We start from the raw sequence: 17,382 nt of genomic DNA on the forward strand, positions 1-17,382 counted from the left end.
ATTATTGAGTTCATTTCGAATAGATTAACAAGACGATTATAATGGTATAATTTGTTAAAATAAAATGTAAAAATTAACAAGTCTTTTATAAAATGAGTATGTAATATGAACAAGATCAATAAAGGGTATGAAAATGTTTCCAGAAAGGTTAATTTAGTTGTTAGATCTAATTTTAGTTAATATAAAATTATATAAAATTATATATTTTAATATGATAATGGTGTAAAAATAAATGATGTATCATAAATTAAATAAAAAACTATAAAAATATAAATCGTAAATATCAAAAATATTTTTTTTATAATATATATAATATATAGTAAAATAATTAAGTCAAAAACTATTCAATATTGGACTTATTTCGAAGGTATTAACGAGACGATTATAATGATGTAATTTGTTAAAATAAAAATGTATTTTTTAAACATGTTTTAATTGATATACGATTATGTATATTAATTTAATAAATGTATAAAATGAAAAATTTGAAAGTAAAAGACGTAAAGTAAATTAATTAAATAAGTATAGGGGTATAAAATGTAAATTTTAAATTATAACTTTAAAAAAGGGTTTTTCTAACCCACCCCGGGGTAAGATTGTGTAGGGGGATGAATATGTGAGGATGAGAGTGAGGAAAAATTGTGAGGGTCAGAACGAGAGTTGGTGTGATGAGAAGGGGGTGAAAAGTGATTAGGGGGTGGGGAGTGAGTTTGTGAGAAGAGGGGTTATTAAAAGTGACGTAAGGGGTGCCAATATCAACCCCCAAAAAGGGTTACCAAGTCAACTTTCTGAAGTATAAAAGTCAGTATCATCTCTTTCAAATTCAGCCACCAATTAACTTGATCTTATCGAGCTTCACCAACCTCTAATGGCGTCTCCAACCGTTGAAATAGTCTCCCATTGTTTCGTCAAACCAAAATTCCCATCCAACAAACCCATTTACTTCTCTCCATGGGATTTAGTTATGGTTAATGTGAATTACATCCAAAAGGGTCTACTTTTCCGGTTAACGGAAAATCAAGATTTCTCCATCGTCACCTTCCTTGAAGACCTCAAAGACTCTCTCTCCGCCACGCTTACTCATTTTCATCCACTCGCCGCCCGTTTAGCCACCGTTAAACAACAAAACCCACCTTCTTTGGTCGTCTTCTTGAATCCTGAAAATAGCCCTGGAGCAAGATTCATTCATTCAACTGTCGATTTGACGGTGTCCGATGTTCTTGGACCCACTGATGTGCCGTTGATTGTTCAGTCGTTTTTCGACCACCACGAAGCTATCGATCACGATGGTCATGAACTGTCTTTGCTGTCGATTCAGGTGACGGAACTCGTCGACGGAATATTCATCGGTTGCTCCATCAACCATATGGTAGTCGACGGAACCTCCTACTGGCATTTCTTCAACTCCTGGTCGGAAGTTTTCCAATCAAAAACTCAAAATGGAAACATAGCTCCCATCTCACGTCCTCCGGTTCTCGAACGATGGATCCCGACAGGATCCGACCCGGTTCTCAGCCTCCCGTTCACCCATAACGATGAATTCCTCGACAGACCCAATCGTCCGTTTTTAAGAGAAAGAATCTTCCATTTCTCGTCGGAGTCTCTCTCTAAGTTCAAAGCAAAAGTCAATTCAGAATGTAATACAACCAAGATTTCCACTTTACAGTGCCTCTCGGCCCTTATGTGGAGGTGCGTGACCCGTGCCCGGCGAGCACCGGAAAATAAAGAAACCGGTTGCAGATTGGCCGTGAACAACCGTAGCAGACTCTCCCCACCGTTACCCGACAATTATTTCGGTAATTCGATTCAGACGGTGAGAGTAGTAACAACGGCAGGGGTGCTGCTGGATCAGAGTCTCGGGTGGGCGGCGTGGATGTTGCACGAGCTGGTGATGAACCATGGTGATAAAGCGATTAAGGAATTCGTGGGTTCGTGGGTAAAGCGTCCGTTTGTGTATAAAATGAGTCAACTTTTTGATGGGGATAGTATACAAATGGGGAGCTCGCCGAGATTTGATATATACGGGAATGAATTCGGGTTGGGGAAAGGAGTGGCGGTTCTGAGTGGGTATGCTAATAAGTTTGACGGGAAGGTGACGCTGTACCCGGGACGGGACGGCGGAGGAAGCGTAGACTTGGAAGTCTGCTTGTTGCCGGAAAACATGGCGGCTTTTGAATCTGATAAAGAATTCATGAGTGTTGTTAACGGAGAAGAAGCCATGTAAGAAAAAGTTTTGGTGAATTTTATGGCTTCTTTATTGTCATCAATAATAAAAAGGCGTTGTATTAGAGATTTTTAATTTTAAGAATCTCACGGTTTTCTTTGTTTTTATATAAAAATCTTAATTCTTTTTTTATTAACATGGATATCCAACCCGTTATACGAGTCGACTAATCTTAGGACGACCACCTGCTTTGCAGATAGCCTGAAGTCACCGCATTTGAACCTCTGTGGCCATAAAGGGATTTTTATTCCTCTTTAGATTTGAACCTGGAACGTCCTGGTACTTTTGACCTTTGGAGTCAAGCTCAAACCAATCAGGCATCACTCCTTAGTTTATATTTTAGAATCGAACAAGATAGGAGTTTTACTTGTAATAGTTTTATACCTATTTGTATTGGTCCAAGAACGAAATGTCTTCAACAAAATCGAAGTCTAGTTGAAGTGAAGTCAAGATCTCGTCAAAGCAGATTGGTTTGTCATCTAGCCAAAAAAAATCAATACAAGATAAAGTCAAATAGTAACCTGACAAATACTACTATTGGCAAGCCAGATTTTGGAGTGCAAACTTGTCCACCAAGTTTGGATAACCAACTCTCTGACGCTCCTCCTAGTATGAGAACATGCACAACATGTCTTCCAAATCAAGTTCTAAACACGATTTTATTAGTTTCATACTTCTTTCACTGTTCCCTCAGCATACAGAAGGATAAGATAGGTTAACAAGTATCTACATCAATCACAAAGGCTGAAATGAAGAGTACAAGCATGCATGGATCAACAAATCAAATGAAGACATACTTAAAGTTAGACGGTAGCATTTTATGCAATGGTGGCTATAAAAGGTCACCCTTGTAATTAAATGTTACTTAACCATTTTGAAATAACTTCTAAGTGATAGTTTCTTAGGTAAAATCTACATCAACATCTGAAGAACTATCTTAGTCCTTCCGATCTGAAAGAGTCTTTATTCCTTCACTCTTTGTCACGAGCCATATTGTTTAGGATCACGGGTCTTACCTTCTTAGTTTTCGCAATAAATCTGTAACTCTTTGTTTTAATATAAAGTATAGAATTAGAAAGTAAAAATCTGTTGTGTTTGTATACCCCATTCTACAAACACATCCTATGTAAATTATTACTTCCCAAGACCAACAATGGTTTTAAAATGCCTGCAATGCAACCGAGCAGACTCTTTTCACTAGGAGAAACAAAAAAGGTAAGTTGCTGATTGTGAGCATCTATGTGGATGATCTAATCTATACATGAGATAATGAAGATGTCTTAATGAAGTTTATTGCCTCAATGACGAAGGGATTGGAAATGACTGATTTGGGAATGATGAAATGCTTTCTTGGTATAGAAATTTCGCAAGATCTAGAAGGCATCTTTGTGCGTCAAAAGGCGTATGCCCAAGACATCCTGAATCGCTTTGGGATGGAAGAATGCAACCTGGTGAACAATTCCATTGGTTCTAGTCAAAAGCTTAGCAAGGACTAAAATTACGTAAGAATAAATGAGTCATATTTCAAGAAGATCGTAGGTAGCTAAATGGATCTCACCACCACTCGTCCATATTTAATTGTAAACTATTTGAATTTACATTGCCATAAAGCTGAGTAAGGAGCTTGAAAATGGTTAAAAACCGAAGCTTAAATTTTAACAGATTTTTGAATATGGATCTGACATTTTCGATCAACCTTACACTACATTCATGGCAGCAAACATAAGTGCAGTGGTTCGAAGCAGAATTAGTCCAATAAAGTGATCAACAGCCTCAATCAGGCCGTTTGAGAAAACATGTTTGCTTCAATAGTTCCAAATTGAGTACAGTGTTACCCACAAGATCGCCTTCTTGCGCCATGAGCTTGAAATGGCAACGAAATCCGAACTATCACGCAGCCAATTTGAACACATCCACCCACAACGAAAAGTTGAAAGGACCCTTCAAAAGGCATTACTCGATGGTTTCCACGACATTCTTGCATCAGGGACAAAGGATAGTGTGGAGATCAATCCTCCTCTTTGAACGTTTTTATATTTTCTTTGAACACTTGAGATTTGTTTGGACGGTTTCTTCATCAACATTCCTGATCAACTTAGCAATTCAACTTATATGTTTTTGTGCTCGTTATTGTAAAACTACATATACTTTTAGGATTGCAACTTGTCAAGTTGCAATCTGTATTTGTCAAGCTTTTTTGTTCATTCTTTTACGTTGTTTTTTCTACAAAAAGAAAAGAGTGAGAAAAAGAGGAAAACTCGTTGTTTTTGAAATTCTTAGAAAGAAAACGAAACGCAAGAAGGAATTGAAGTCGAGTTTTTCGGTGTTCAATTTCCCACTATTTTTTATGTTTTTTTAAGGGGAGTGCTAATGGCACCCCCTTTGATGTCAGAATTAGGTCATTCAAGCATTGGGAATGTAAAAAACATGTATTAATGTTGATGTGTGTGAGGAAAAAATTCATAGATAAGGGTGCATTAAGCAATGCATGAGGGTGCATTTAGCCCACCCTTTTTTTTAAAAGTTGAGTTGAAAACGAAAACAATGCGAGGGTAGGTAAACGCATTACTTGATTGTACGGTGGCAACAAGTGTATTGGGAAAGTTTGATTGTACTTTGTGTTATTGTTGACTAATGCATAGTCAACGGTCAAAGTTCACAATATCATTTTTATACTAATATTCCATATTAATGTTAAAAAAAGAATTATATAATTTTAAAGATAATTATATACTTGGCGGCGGAAGGTGGTCGGTATCGTGAAACAGTGGTGGATGACGGTGGATCGGTGAATGGTGGTCGTCGGTGATCAGTGATCGATGGATAACCGTGAATGTCGGTGATTGGTGATCGATGGATAATCGTGGATGTCGGTGAAGGCTCGGTTTTTTAGAGGTGGGAGAGGATGTCGGTGGGAATGGTGATTATGGTCCCCTTGACCGTCTATTTATATAAACCGTTACGTAATAAGACAAAATAATCGTCAAATCGGCATCAAATCATAGACACTAAAAAACGAAATAGCGGTCAAATTACGTAAATCAAATATAATATCTTACTTTTGTCCCTCAAATAAGATAAAAATAATTTTTTCGTGACCACAATTATCATGGTTTTATTTTATAAACTAAAATCATGACATTTTGTCCTACAAATATAAAAAAAACAATTTAAATATCGTCTCTTTTTTATTAAAAACACCCCTTAATAGATAGTAAATAAAAAATAAAAAAATGGATCGCCACCAGGGTGATCCACGAAAATCAAGGCGCATAATATTTATACCCGGGGATGCATGTGGGTTGCATCAAATTGGTTTTTTAATATATTTTTCATATTTTTTTGGTCAAATAAAGGGGGATCGCCCTCATGGTCAACACTCACCCCCTAGAGGCGATCCATGTGGACATTTTGACAATTTTAATAAAATGTGATTAATTCGTTAATATGTCAGATATATTTTGATGGCGTTGGTGATTTTCCCTCATTATTATTATATATGTACATAAAAGTTATAGGAGAAGTAGGTAATTGAGTTGGTCATCATGGACTTATTTAATACGAATGCTTGAGTGGCAAGTATGACCCTTGACTTGATCTGTCTTTTTTATTTTTAAATTTTGTTTTCTATTTTCTTATGGTTTTAATTTAATTTAGATTAAATTACAAATTACATCCGTCCATATGATTATAAAATTTTTTGGGTTGAATTTTCAAAACAAAATAATTACATGTACGATCGATTATAATTTCACTTTTAATATGAATTAGGTCCTTTGTTATAATGCAATTAACCTTAACTTTGTTAGATTGAGGATAATTTGGTCCTTTAGTTTTTTTCTTTTAAAGAATAAAAAAGATATATAATTTCTATATATGTAATATATATATATATATGTATATATATATATATGTGTGTGTGTGTGTGTGTTGTAAATGATACGAGACAACTTGTAAGCTACTTGAAATCGACTCGGTCATCACTCGACTTGAATAGACTTGCCTCAAACGCGAGCTCGACTCGACATATTAACGAGTAGAGTCAAGCTAACCCAATACTCAACTCGAAAAGCTCGTGAGATGCTCAATTATTTTATATGTAATTACTTTCAAAATATAATCAGTTTGTATGATAAAATTTGTAAAATATAAATAATAAAAATGTCTTATATTTTTAAATATTTAAACAAAATTATGCATTTTTTAATTTAAAAAATTAATCAATTATTTTTTTTATTAAAATCACAATTAAAAAAGACAAAAAAAAACTATAAAAATGGTTAGTGAAATTGTCCTACATTAAAAGAGAGATGACAAATAAAGGGAGAAAAAATGTTATAAAAAGATAGAGATATTATTGAAACTAGTGTTTGACACCATGCGTTGCGTGGTAACAATAATCTTTACTAAAATTATTAAAGTTAACTAAATGAGTCGATGATCACATTTATATATTAAACTAATAAGAATCAATATTACTTTTGATATATGAATCCACTTTATCATTATTAGTGACTTTTTGGAGAGAAAAAAAATCAACTGTTTTGAATATAACCTTTAATCTACCATCAAAAACATATTTGGGTGGAAATTTTCTTCTATAATTTTAATGTTACTAAGAAAGAAACTATATCAAATATCTTAACATTTTCATGTTGGTTTTCAATGTGTCCGAGTTCATCATCATACTTTGACTTATTTAAATATCAAGATATATGACATTGTGACTCAATTCGGCTTAATATACATCGTAAAAATGGTATTTTTGTTGAAAATACATATACACACAACTGTCCTCTCATGACGGCCGTTAATGTCTCTTTTGTGACCTAAAAATTCCAAAAATCATTTTAATCATCAAATATAATAAGAAATCGAATATGTCTCTTTTATTCCTTCTTTTTTTTAAACCATTTTTATATTATTACTAGTTTATGGAATCGAGACTAGAGCTTTGTTTGGTCAAATCTTACCCCCCACATTTGAACTATTTAACTTTTTTTAATAGATAATATTTTTTTTATTAACTTGGATATCCAATCCGTTACGTGAGCCGATTAATCTCAAGGTAACCACATGTTTTGCAGATAGTTCAGAGTCACCGCATTTGAACATTCGTAGTCATAAGGGGATTTTTATTCTTACTTGGATTTGAACATGTGACCTCCTGATACTTTTGACATTTGGAGTCAAACTCAAACCGATCAGACACCACTTTTATGGTTGATAATGCCTTTTGATACAACAACCCATAGATTTATCTTTAGAGAATGTCTAACCCAAAATATTAATATACACATAATTTAAAATTAATTCCTTTGCATTTAAAAGATTCAAAATTATTTTAAAACCCTACAATAAGTGTACAAACTTATTTGTTTAAGAAATATATTCTATGTGATGATTAAAAATGCATTATATGTTATATCAATATATATATATATATATATATATATATATCCTTATGACCTCCTCACTACCTATCTCCCTTCCCCCCATCCCCGTTATAATTGGTATCACAGTGGTCTCAAAGTTTCTTTGGTGCGTTTTGAGTATCACATTATATGCATTTTGGGTATCACGTTGTAAGTATTTTGCATATCACATTGTGTATCTTAGTATATTTTGAGTATCACATGTTGTTCGTCACAGGCTGGAGGTAGGGGAGAGAAAAAAATTAAAATACCCCTAAAATGCCCTTTAATTACAACTTTAAGTCAAATGACCAAAAATATTAATTTTCTAATTTATCCATTAATTTTTGGTTGAGATTGGGTCTCACGGTTATTACAAACTAATTAATTCTTCTTTAAATAGACCTATCTCTCTCTCTCTCTCTCTCTCTCTCTCTCTCTCTCTCTATATATATATATATATATATATATATATGAGCGATCAAATAAAAACCACTCAATTTGTAAAAACCATAAAAACATCATTCAACCAATCATAATTTTTCATTTTGTTCAATTTTTTGTAATTATGAGAGGTTGATTAATCATTTTTATTGTGGAGGGTGTTAATCATTGATATTATCATTTTCATTATTTTAATTTTAGAGAAATACATGAAACAGTTTCATTAAAATTTCATTAAGTAGTATATGAAAAAATTTCATAACCATATATGAAACAAATTCATCAAAAAAGTATTATATGAAACAATTTCACAAAATTAAACAATTTTGATGAAAAAATTTCATAAAATTAAACAATGAAATCGACGGATGAGGGTGGTTTGCACGGTCTTTACAAATTGGAGTGGTTTTCATTTGATCCCTCCTCTATATATATATACACACACCCACACATACCGCCTTAAACCACGCCTTGGAAAACATCACAACTCGCCATAATTCGTAAGGCTTGAGGTTTGACCTCACCGCCACACTACCTCTCACAATTTAGACCTTGATTAAAACAAATAGCAAATTAAAATTATAAAGGATAAGAGTAGATTAGTAATTTGTTTAATGTCATGACAAAATCTCACTCCAAATATGGGTGATGGCCAATGGGACCATAAGTTTTGTCCTATCTACACCAAACGCATCCAAAGTACACAAACATCAGCCAACCAAACACTCATTACCTGTTCAGCGATGATGGTGATGGTAATAATAACATTTTTCTATGCAAGAATCTTACCCATCAAGTGCTTCTCTCTCAAAACTGGTTCAAATTACCTGCCTTGGAACTTTGATACCCTACATACATGTATGCAATCAGACCACAAAACAGAAGCCAATGTTATTATCCGTTCTGTAACAGATTTATAAATAGACATGAGAAAAACAAAGTCCGTCCAGCCACCCAGCCAGCACTTGAATTAAACAAAACCACACATCAAAAGCAATACCAAGGCATCCTCATGATGTTTTTTCCAAAAACACTCAGCATCCTCCTTCCTATTTTCAATCAAAACAAAATAAACAAACTCATCTACTTGCTCAAGAAACAAGGTTCTCGTTAAGAGACAGGGAAGCAAGCTGTGTGGCAGGGGTGTTCGCTTGCTGCACATTCCTCAGCACCTCCATTGCCTCTGCAACCTTTGCCTTCAATGCATCTGGTGACTCCAGCAAGTGCAGCACCTCTGTCTGGTCCATCTCCAGAAGCATTCCCGTCACCTTAGCCGCATGCTCGTGCTCCAGCTGATCCACCAGCGGGTACAGATTCTCGCCCAGCATCTGTTGAAACAATAACAACTTCATAATTAATTACCTCACCAATGCTCGTGTAGAAAACAATTCATAGGGTGGGTTTGTGGTTTTTACCGTCCTCTGCTGATCAGGTGCTGCATTAGCGAGTGCAGAAGCCAATGCTGTAATAGGCATTGGCTGTTGTATATCTCCTCGTGGAAGCATGCCGCCCCCACCCATGTCGTAAGGCACCGGAAGCATTCCTCCACCACCTCCCATATTTCCATCTCCCACATTCCTACCAGGATAACGGTACATTCTTCCTCCTCTTGGAACCATCTGAACAACACACCAATCGGTCTTATGTCATATACAATCCTCCTCACACATCTAATAGCCAAACAAATAACCATTGGTGCATACCGGCTGCTGCATCATTGGAACAGGCTGCTGGTTTTGTTGCACAGGACCTGTTCCACGCCTCCCACCACCAAGACGTTGCCCTTGCTGACCTTGTTGGACAACCGGTACAAAGAAGTTCGGCATTGGTCCCCCACCTGGCCTCATTCCAGGGACCAGCTGCTGCTGGTAACCAAATCCAGCCTAAAACCAACCAAAAACATCAGAAAACTTGGATATAATTACACCCAATAAACAAACGAAACATCAATACAAAAAACTTCACAACATTCCAATTATCATCAATATATTCAGAAAAAGTAAAAGTACCTGAGGAGGAATCATAGCAGGAGGAGCTTGTCCATAGAATAGCTGCTGCCCCATACCTGGAGCACCAGGAGGATACATGGGCATACGAGGAGCCATTATTGACGGTGCCATTGCAACTGGCCTCATTTGTGAAAACTGTGCCTGAAGGTAAGAAAGCATTGAGTATTTAAAAGAACATTTCATCATAGATACAGGTACTTGCAATTTGCAATATGATTCTTTCATGATCAATGAATTAAGAAACTCATAGACCTAAGGAGCTACATGGCTACATAAACTCAGCTAACAGCAACACTGAACAAGCAACTACAAATGGTACAGTATCATATTGCCTTAAGAATACATTGAAACGCCCACTTTTTTGCATAACATTAAACATGAAATTACTGCATTTTATATTAAACATATATAGATTGTCCAAGACAAATTCGAACATAATAATCAATAATCCAATAATGGCAGATGTTAATAGCTTTATCACCTCACTAATCAGAAGTTGTCAAACCTTCTCAAAGCACAATCAACAATGGATGTTCACTTCATACAAACATGTATAATCTACAGCACCTACAGAGACATAGTGAACTTGGTGCCTAGGTGTTTGTATCTTCTCAAACATTCCAAGGTGAAAAGTATTCGCAGAATTCTCAAAGTAAACACATCACACATCATATAATTCACAGCTTCTGGAAAATAAAAATCATAAGAAAAAGTGCATGCATTTATTCTTTCCAGTTTTATGGAGAAAAGCCCATCATGGCATCTTCTGCAACTGATGGAGTTCATGAGAATTATTTTATTGGATTTATAAAGTTAAAAACTAGGCATTGCTAATTAAATATGAATAGGTGTAAACATGCACCAGAACATGTGCATTCAATTCACTGGTGTCAGCAATCTAAGAGATCAAATTAAACAAAAGGAGTGTTATATGTCTACATTCAATTACGGGACATTTTATCTCCTTTAATTATACTTGTGATAAAAATCAGCACAAACAGTAACAAATAGCTGAGCAGTACCACACCATTTCTCACTCCACTAAGTAACATAAGTGCAAATTTTTCTAAATGAAGCAAGGTGAGACATTTGCAAACGTTTTTACCTGCAACCTTGCTCTTCTCTCTTCCTTACGCTGTGCAAGTGCAACATAAAGTGGTTTGCTAACAATCATCTTCCCATTCATCTCGGAAAGCTGAAAATGTGAAAAGAAAACAAACTGTTAGTCCTCTGGAAGCAAACTATAAATATAGTCAACCATGTCTCTTACAGCTCGAGAAGCCTCTTCAGAAGACGAAAAGGCAACAAAACCAGAACCTCTACTGATTCCGCTAGGATCACGCATAACCTATTAACAGAAATCTAAAGTTAGATCTTCGCACATAAAGAAGCCAAATCAAAACAAAAAATGAGATGAAAGATGAAGAAAATAGAAGTCAGATATGTTACTTCTATGAAAACTGCATGATATTATTTTTGGCATGCCTCAAGGAATTAGTGAGTACACATAATATTTTGTTGCAACTTTATTTGTAAATATGTCCATTAAGTTTGGTATAACCTTTTCATTTTATAACAAAAATTATTCTATCAATGATTCCCACAAATGAACTTTAACTCTAGGACCAAAAAGTTCCTTAATTGCATGCCAAAATTAATTGTTTTAATTCTAATTGCAATAGCTTTTACAATAGTTCAAATTGGAAGCAAACCTTGCATGAAGTGATTGTACCATACTCAGAAAAAAGCTCCTTAAGCTTATCATCATCGATGGTGTCATCCAAGTTCTTGACATACAAATTAACACCTTGAAACTTATCAACAGCTTCCTTTGCAGTCTGCTCAAAGCGACTCTTCAGTTCAAGCTCTCTTTCCGATTTCTTCTGAGCCTTCCCAACATACCACTCCTTTTCATCGAATTTCTTCCCATTTAAAGCCTCAACAGCATTAGCCGCATCATCTGCATTCTCAAAGTTGACGAATCCAAAGCACTTGGATTTCCCATCTCCATCTCTCATAACGACAGCACTTGTGATTGTTCCATATTCACCAAAGGTCTTTTTCAGATCTTCATCAGTAGTGGACTCAGAGAGATTTTTCACATACACATTATTGAACTTTGTCCTGCTCAATGAGGAGTCCCGTTCTTGCTTGCGAAGAAAATGACCAACATAGACTTGTTTGTCGTTCATCAGCATACCATTTAGTTTATCAATTGCATTTTGAGCAGCTTCTTCAGTGTCAAACTGCACAAAGCCATAGCCCTTTGACTGGCCTGTAGCATCGGTCGCTATCTTGCAGGAGAGAATATTACCAAAGCTAGAAAATGTGTCATGCAAGGCTTTGTTGTCTATTGTCTTATCCAAGTTCTGCACACAAAGAAGAAAAGAATAAAAGCAATTATAATAAACTCAAATACAAAAACAAAATACACATAATAGGAATCTCAAATAAAAGATCAAACAATCCTCAACCTTAATCCCCAAACAACAAATCACAGAATTCACAGTCCATTCTCTTCACTTTGTAGAACATGAGATAGTGGAAGATTATCTATGTTAAAAAGAAAAAGAGGTGTGAAAGACAACACTTCCGCATCATATAGCTTCACTCGAACACCATGAATATCATTTGTCAGCCTAAAACAATGAATAAGACAGACAGATGCACATTGTGGGGAGTCAAGTAATGACACCAGACACAGATCACAAACATAGACACGACAAATGGCTAACACGCCCTACATTTCATGCCACTTTTAACATGCCATGCGTTCCATTGTCACACAAGCTAAACTCATCAGAACACTTTTTAGACAAAAAGCAAGTACGACTCGGGCACAAGATTCCAGCTATGTAGGAAATGATGCCACAAAGACAACAATATGAAGAAACAAACATTCGTAGAGAGAGCATGTACACATTTGGAAATACAGTAATTAAGAATTAATCAGCAGCGACAAGGAGGAAGCGTCAAAAAATGGTTGAGAAGACCATGACCCATTATTTCGTTCTGGAAAGGTATATTAGCTCTGACTGGAGAAGATAATGGCATTTTAGATGCATCCGTTACCAATAGAAACCATGGAAATACAATCCAACACGGACACCAAAGAAATCAGCTCTAAATATAAATGACTGGTTAATAGGTCAAAGCTACCAACAACAAAAAAAGCCCATTTAATTGATTGCTAGAATATAATTAATCGACGGCATCAAAACACATTTACTGCAACAATAAAGAAAGTAGAGTGAATAAATCTCATTTCTGGCTGCTATAGTTATGTTTTAGTATAACTGAATCAATGAAATCAAAACACCAACAAGGCAACAACCCAATAGGCCAATACACCACGAAACACAACAAAAATAGTAAAAAAAGATTGAACCACAGCACAAATGTATTTCAAGCTACTTTGCTGCATATATGAGGGCCTTAATAAGAGAGCATAAAGAAAAATAATTAGTAATATACCTTAATAAATATATTTGCAGTTCCACTTTTACGGATGCTTGGGTCCCTATGAGAATACATTATACGAATTGCCTTTCCATTTACAGCAGTAAAGTTCAGTACATCAATGGCCCTTGCAGCTGCAATACAAGTTGAAGTAAAACATCAGTAGCCGACAACAGGATCATGTACTACAAAATGGTCCAGAACAACCAGATGCAACAGTTGAAATAATAGCCACCACTCACAGGATGATATGCAAGAAAATATAAGAACCTCAAAATTCACTTACCAAAGATATAAACAAAGCATATATACACTTCCATCACTAGCACACACATAAAGGTTACTGATAGAAAAACCAACAATAAAATGGAAGTAAAATGAACAATAAAAATGCATCAAGAAAGACAAATATAATATACATTACTCGACGAAAGGTTTCGATTAAGCTAATATATGAAGCAAGAAAGGCATGAATGCTTTCAATTCCTCAACACAACATTAGATTTAATTCCACAACCTGCATTTGAATTCATTTTTCACTCGAGGACTGATCCATAACATGCCTCCGAAAACAGAGCTTATGGACAAGCAATCATATTTACATATGAATACCAACCACGAATGATCTACATTAACTGTCCATCTGATAATGATATGTATCCCCTTCATCTTACAGGTGATTAATAGCACACTATATCTAATAGCATGTCATTTGAAGGAGCAGCAGTTTTGAGTGCCATATTTGGGATTGAAGCTCATTCAGTCTAAACAATCCCCAGCAACTTTTTTTAACAGTCTTTAACCAGAGTGAAAAGGTTGAAAATCTCCTATAAGTCCTCAGATATCAATTGTATATACAGTTCAAAATATCTGACACCAAAAAGGAAAACATAGAGATGTAGTCAAGTTTCAACAATTGAGCTCCACTCAAACAATGAACAATACACCACTAACCAAGCTAAACCAGTACATCCTTGATCCCACCACATCCCACCACACGAGAGTGGGGTCAGGGATTTAAGCAGACGTGTCCTCTACCCCGGAGAGAAGAGGAAAATGCACCACTGTTTACAGGTAATAGTCAACAGATTCCAGCTTTCTATCTCATACGCCAATCGTAAAGATAATGATTTGTCCCAATTTTGTACTGTGCAATAAATCAAAATCCATAGACCATGGTGAATTGAATATAATGCTAACAACGAATACATAAAAAACTACAGTAATCAACAACAATACAAACAAAATGTACCAATCTGAACAGGAAAAAAAAGGAAATTCACAAATGCACCAATCTCAATAGAAGAAACAAAAAATTCACAAATGCAGTTACAGACTGACCATCATTAGGGTTGCTGTAGTTAACGTAACCATAACCAAGGGATCGCCGGGTGCTCAAATCCCTACAAACCCTTACAGACACAACCTGTCCAACTTGGTTAAACAGATCGTACAGCTGTGAATCGGTAACATTAAGCTCAAGGTCCCCAACATAAAGCGACGTCGTCACAAACGACTGATTACCACCAGCCACCGCCGCTGCCGCTGCCGCAGCAGCGCCCGCAGCAGCCGTAGCAGCAACGCCACTAGCATTAGCCGTGGCCGCCACACCATTCGGTCCAGATACCGTAGGAGGTTGAACCTGAATCTGCGCCATTTTTTCTCTTTTCTTTCTCTTTATTTGATAATTAAATTAACCGAATCAAACCCTAACAACTCAACCACACTCTGAATTCAAACCTTTTAGGGATTTTTCCGAAAAATGGCAAAAAAAGGATAGTATCGCCGGAGATCCGTTAACGGAGATATGCGTCGACGACGATGAATAGATAAATCTAGAGATCAAAACAGTATAGAGAGAGATTGTTTCTTTTTTTGGAGGGCAGACAAAACTGCACTGCACTGCCGATGAGGTGGTTGAATCTTATATATACGAATGAGAAAACCCTAGTTTAAGCGTGTAGGGCTGGGATGATCACCACCATTGATTTCGATCTTAATGACGATCCGGTTACGTCTAGATCTTAGATGGCATAACGTGAACGGTTGAGATTACGAGGATGCCGTGATCCAGTGTTTCGCGTGTCACAATATTGTGTTACGATCTGGGCTGTTTTGGGTAGAAGATTTGGTTAAGGCCTGGTCTTTCCATTTTTATATCTCTATCCAAAACTCGGTCCGGAAACCAATCAAAATTTATCAATAAATAATATTTATCTGATAAAAAATAATTTTATTAATTAATAATTATTATATTAATTGTTTTTTTTTAATTAACCTTAATTATTTCCATTTTTATAACTTGTTATAGTTTATCTGTCTCTAATAAATTTCGGTACGTGTTTTTCGAATTTTACGTTAGAGCTTCTCCTATAACTCGTTTCATCCTTTTGATAATGTACGGAAGCAAAATAAGAATGTAATTTTTACATTGAATTCACGTCATCTGACATTTTACATATAGGGGTGTGTGCGTCGAGCAGTTCAGATAAGCAAACCATAAATCCGAACAGATTTCAGATATGGAAACAATTTTTGGTTTCGGTTTTGTGTTGGGGCCGGTCGGGTTTTCAGGTATATTTATATGTAAAAAATATATATTCGATTAATTTTGATGATGTATTCAATCAATTAAGAGTACTGATGAAATTGATAGTAAGTTTAGAAATTATAAAAGAACATGGTCGACCATGGTTTATGATTTTTGAAAGACTAGTTGTGTACATGCGCAATGCGGCGGGAGCCATGAATTTTAACGATTTTAAAGTTCCACTGGTTTTATAAGATAAGATTTAACGATGATATATGTTACACTTGGTCTTTACATATTAATAGAATTTGAATAAATAAGAGTTATGGTTCCAATTACAGACTATCAATGAAAAATATTGTATGACAGTTTAAACTCCAATATATTTAAAATCCAACATGTTTAAACGACTCCACAAATGTGTTCGATTTACACCAAGAGCAAAAAACCAAGAAACTTGAAACATTCAAAACCAATAAAAAAAACTACAAATTTGACAGATTATAAGCCATGAAAAGACCAAAAAAGATGGGTTTTAGAATGAAATTTTAACTGCTTACTCTCTTTCTTGTCCAGAAACTCATATTAAGGTTGAATTAATACATGTATATATATATATTTCAAAAAAACCCAAGAACATATTAATTTAGAACATATTAATTTAGAACATATTATACAGTGCAATTTGGACAGCCTAACCCCAAAATATACAGTATATATATAAATAAATAACTATAAAAGTATAAATCGTAAATATTAAAAATATTTTTTCACAGTATATATAATATATAATAATATAATTAAGTCAAAAACTATTCAATATTGGACTCATTTCGAAGGGATTAACGAGACGATTATAATGGTGTAACTTTTTAAAATAAAAATGTATTTTTTAAACATGTTTTAATTGATATACGATTATGTATGTTAATTTGATAAAGGTTTAAAATGAAACATTAAAAAGTAAATGACGTAAAATAAATAAATTAACTAATTATAAGAGTATAAAGTGTAAATTTTAAATTATAATTTAAAAAAAAAAATCGGTTGTGAGAGGATGAGTGTATGTGAGAAAATGAGAAGATGAAAAAGTGAAAAAGTAGTATCAAGGGTATCTTGATCATTTAGTATTTTAAGACTTTTACTAAATTTGATTAATAAGATAGTATAGATAATTAGATAAATAAATATATTTATATAATATTTAAAAGTTATATATATATATAGAGTGTGGTTCAAATACTAACCCAATATTTTGTGCAAACTTTGCTAACCCACATCAACCAATAATGTTGCATCTTT

General features: G+C 34.8%; 2 protein-coding genes across 2 annotated transcripts; one reads left to right on the forward strand and one right to left on the reverse strand.

The window, feature by feature from the left end:
• The first annotated feature begins 834 nt into the window (after positions 1-834).
• On the forward strand, positions 835-2,331 carry LOC112511510 (uncharacterized acetyltransferase At3g50280-like). The gene has a single exon (XM_025117152.1). The coding sequence runs from the start codon at positions 869-871 to the stop codon at positions 2,222-2,224; it is 1,356 nt and encodes a 451-aa protein (XP_024972920.1). The 5' UTR covers positions 835-868; the 3' UTR covers positions 2,225-2,331.
• Positions 2,332-8,960: 6,629 nt separating this feature from the next.
• On the reverse strand, positions 8,961-15,443 carry LOC112511212 (polyadenylate-binding protein 2-like). The gene is made up of 9 exons (XM_025116733.1): positions 14,892-15,443; positions 13,566-13,684; positions 11,804-12,460; positions 11,362-11,439; positions 11,197-11,286; positions 10,092-10,232; positions 9,786-9,965; positions 9,498-9,701; positions 8,961-9,410 (listed from the first exon to the last, which is right to left on the reverse strand). The coding sequence occupies exons 1-9, from the start codon at positions 15,205-15,207 to the stop codon at positions 9,174-9,176; spliced, it is 2,022 nt and encodes a 673-aa protein (XP_024972501.1). The 5' UTR covers positions 15,208-15,443; the 3' UTR covers positions 8,961-9,173.
• Between the last annotated feature and the right edge of the window lie 1,939 nt (positions 15,444-17,382).

Source organism: Cynara cardunculus (genome assembly GCF_001531365.2).
Source record: "Cynara cardunculus var. scolymus isolate 2C chromosome LG 4, CcrdV1, whole genome shotgun sequence".
NCBI lineage: Eukaryota > Viridiplantae > Streptophyta > Magnoliopsida > Asterales > Asteraceae > Cynara > Cynara cardunculus.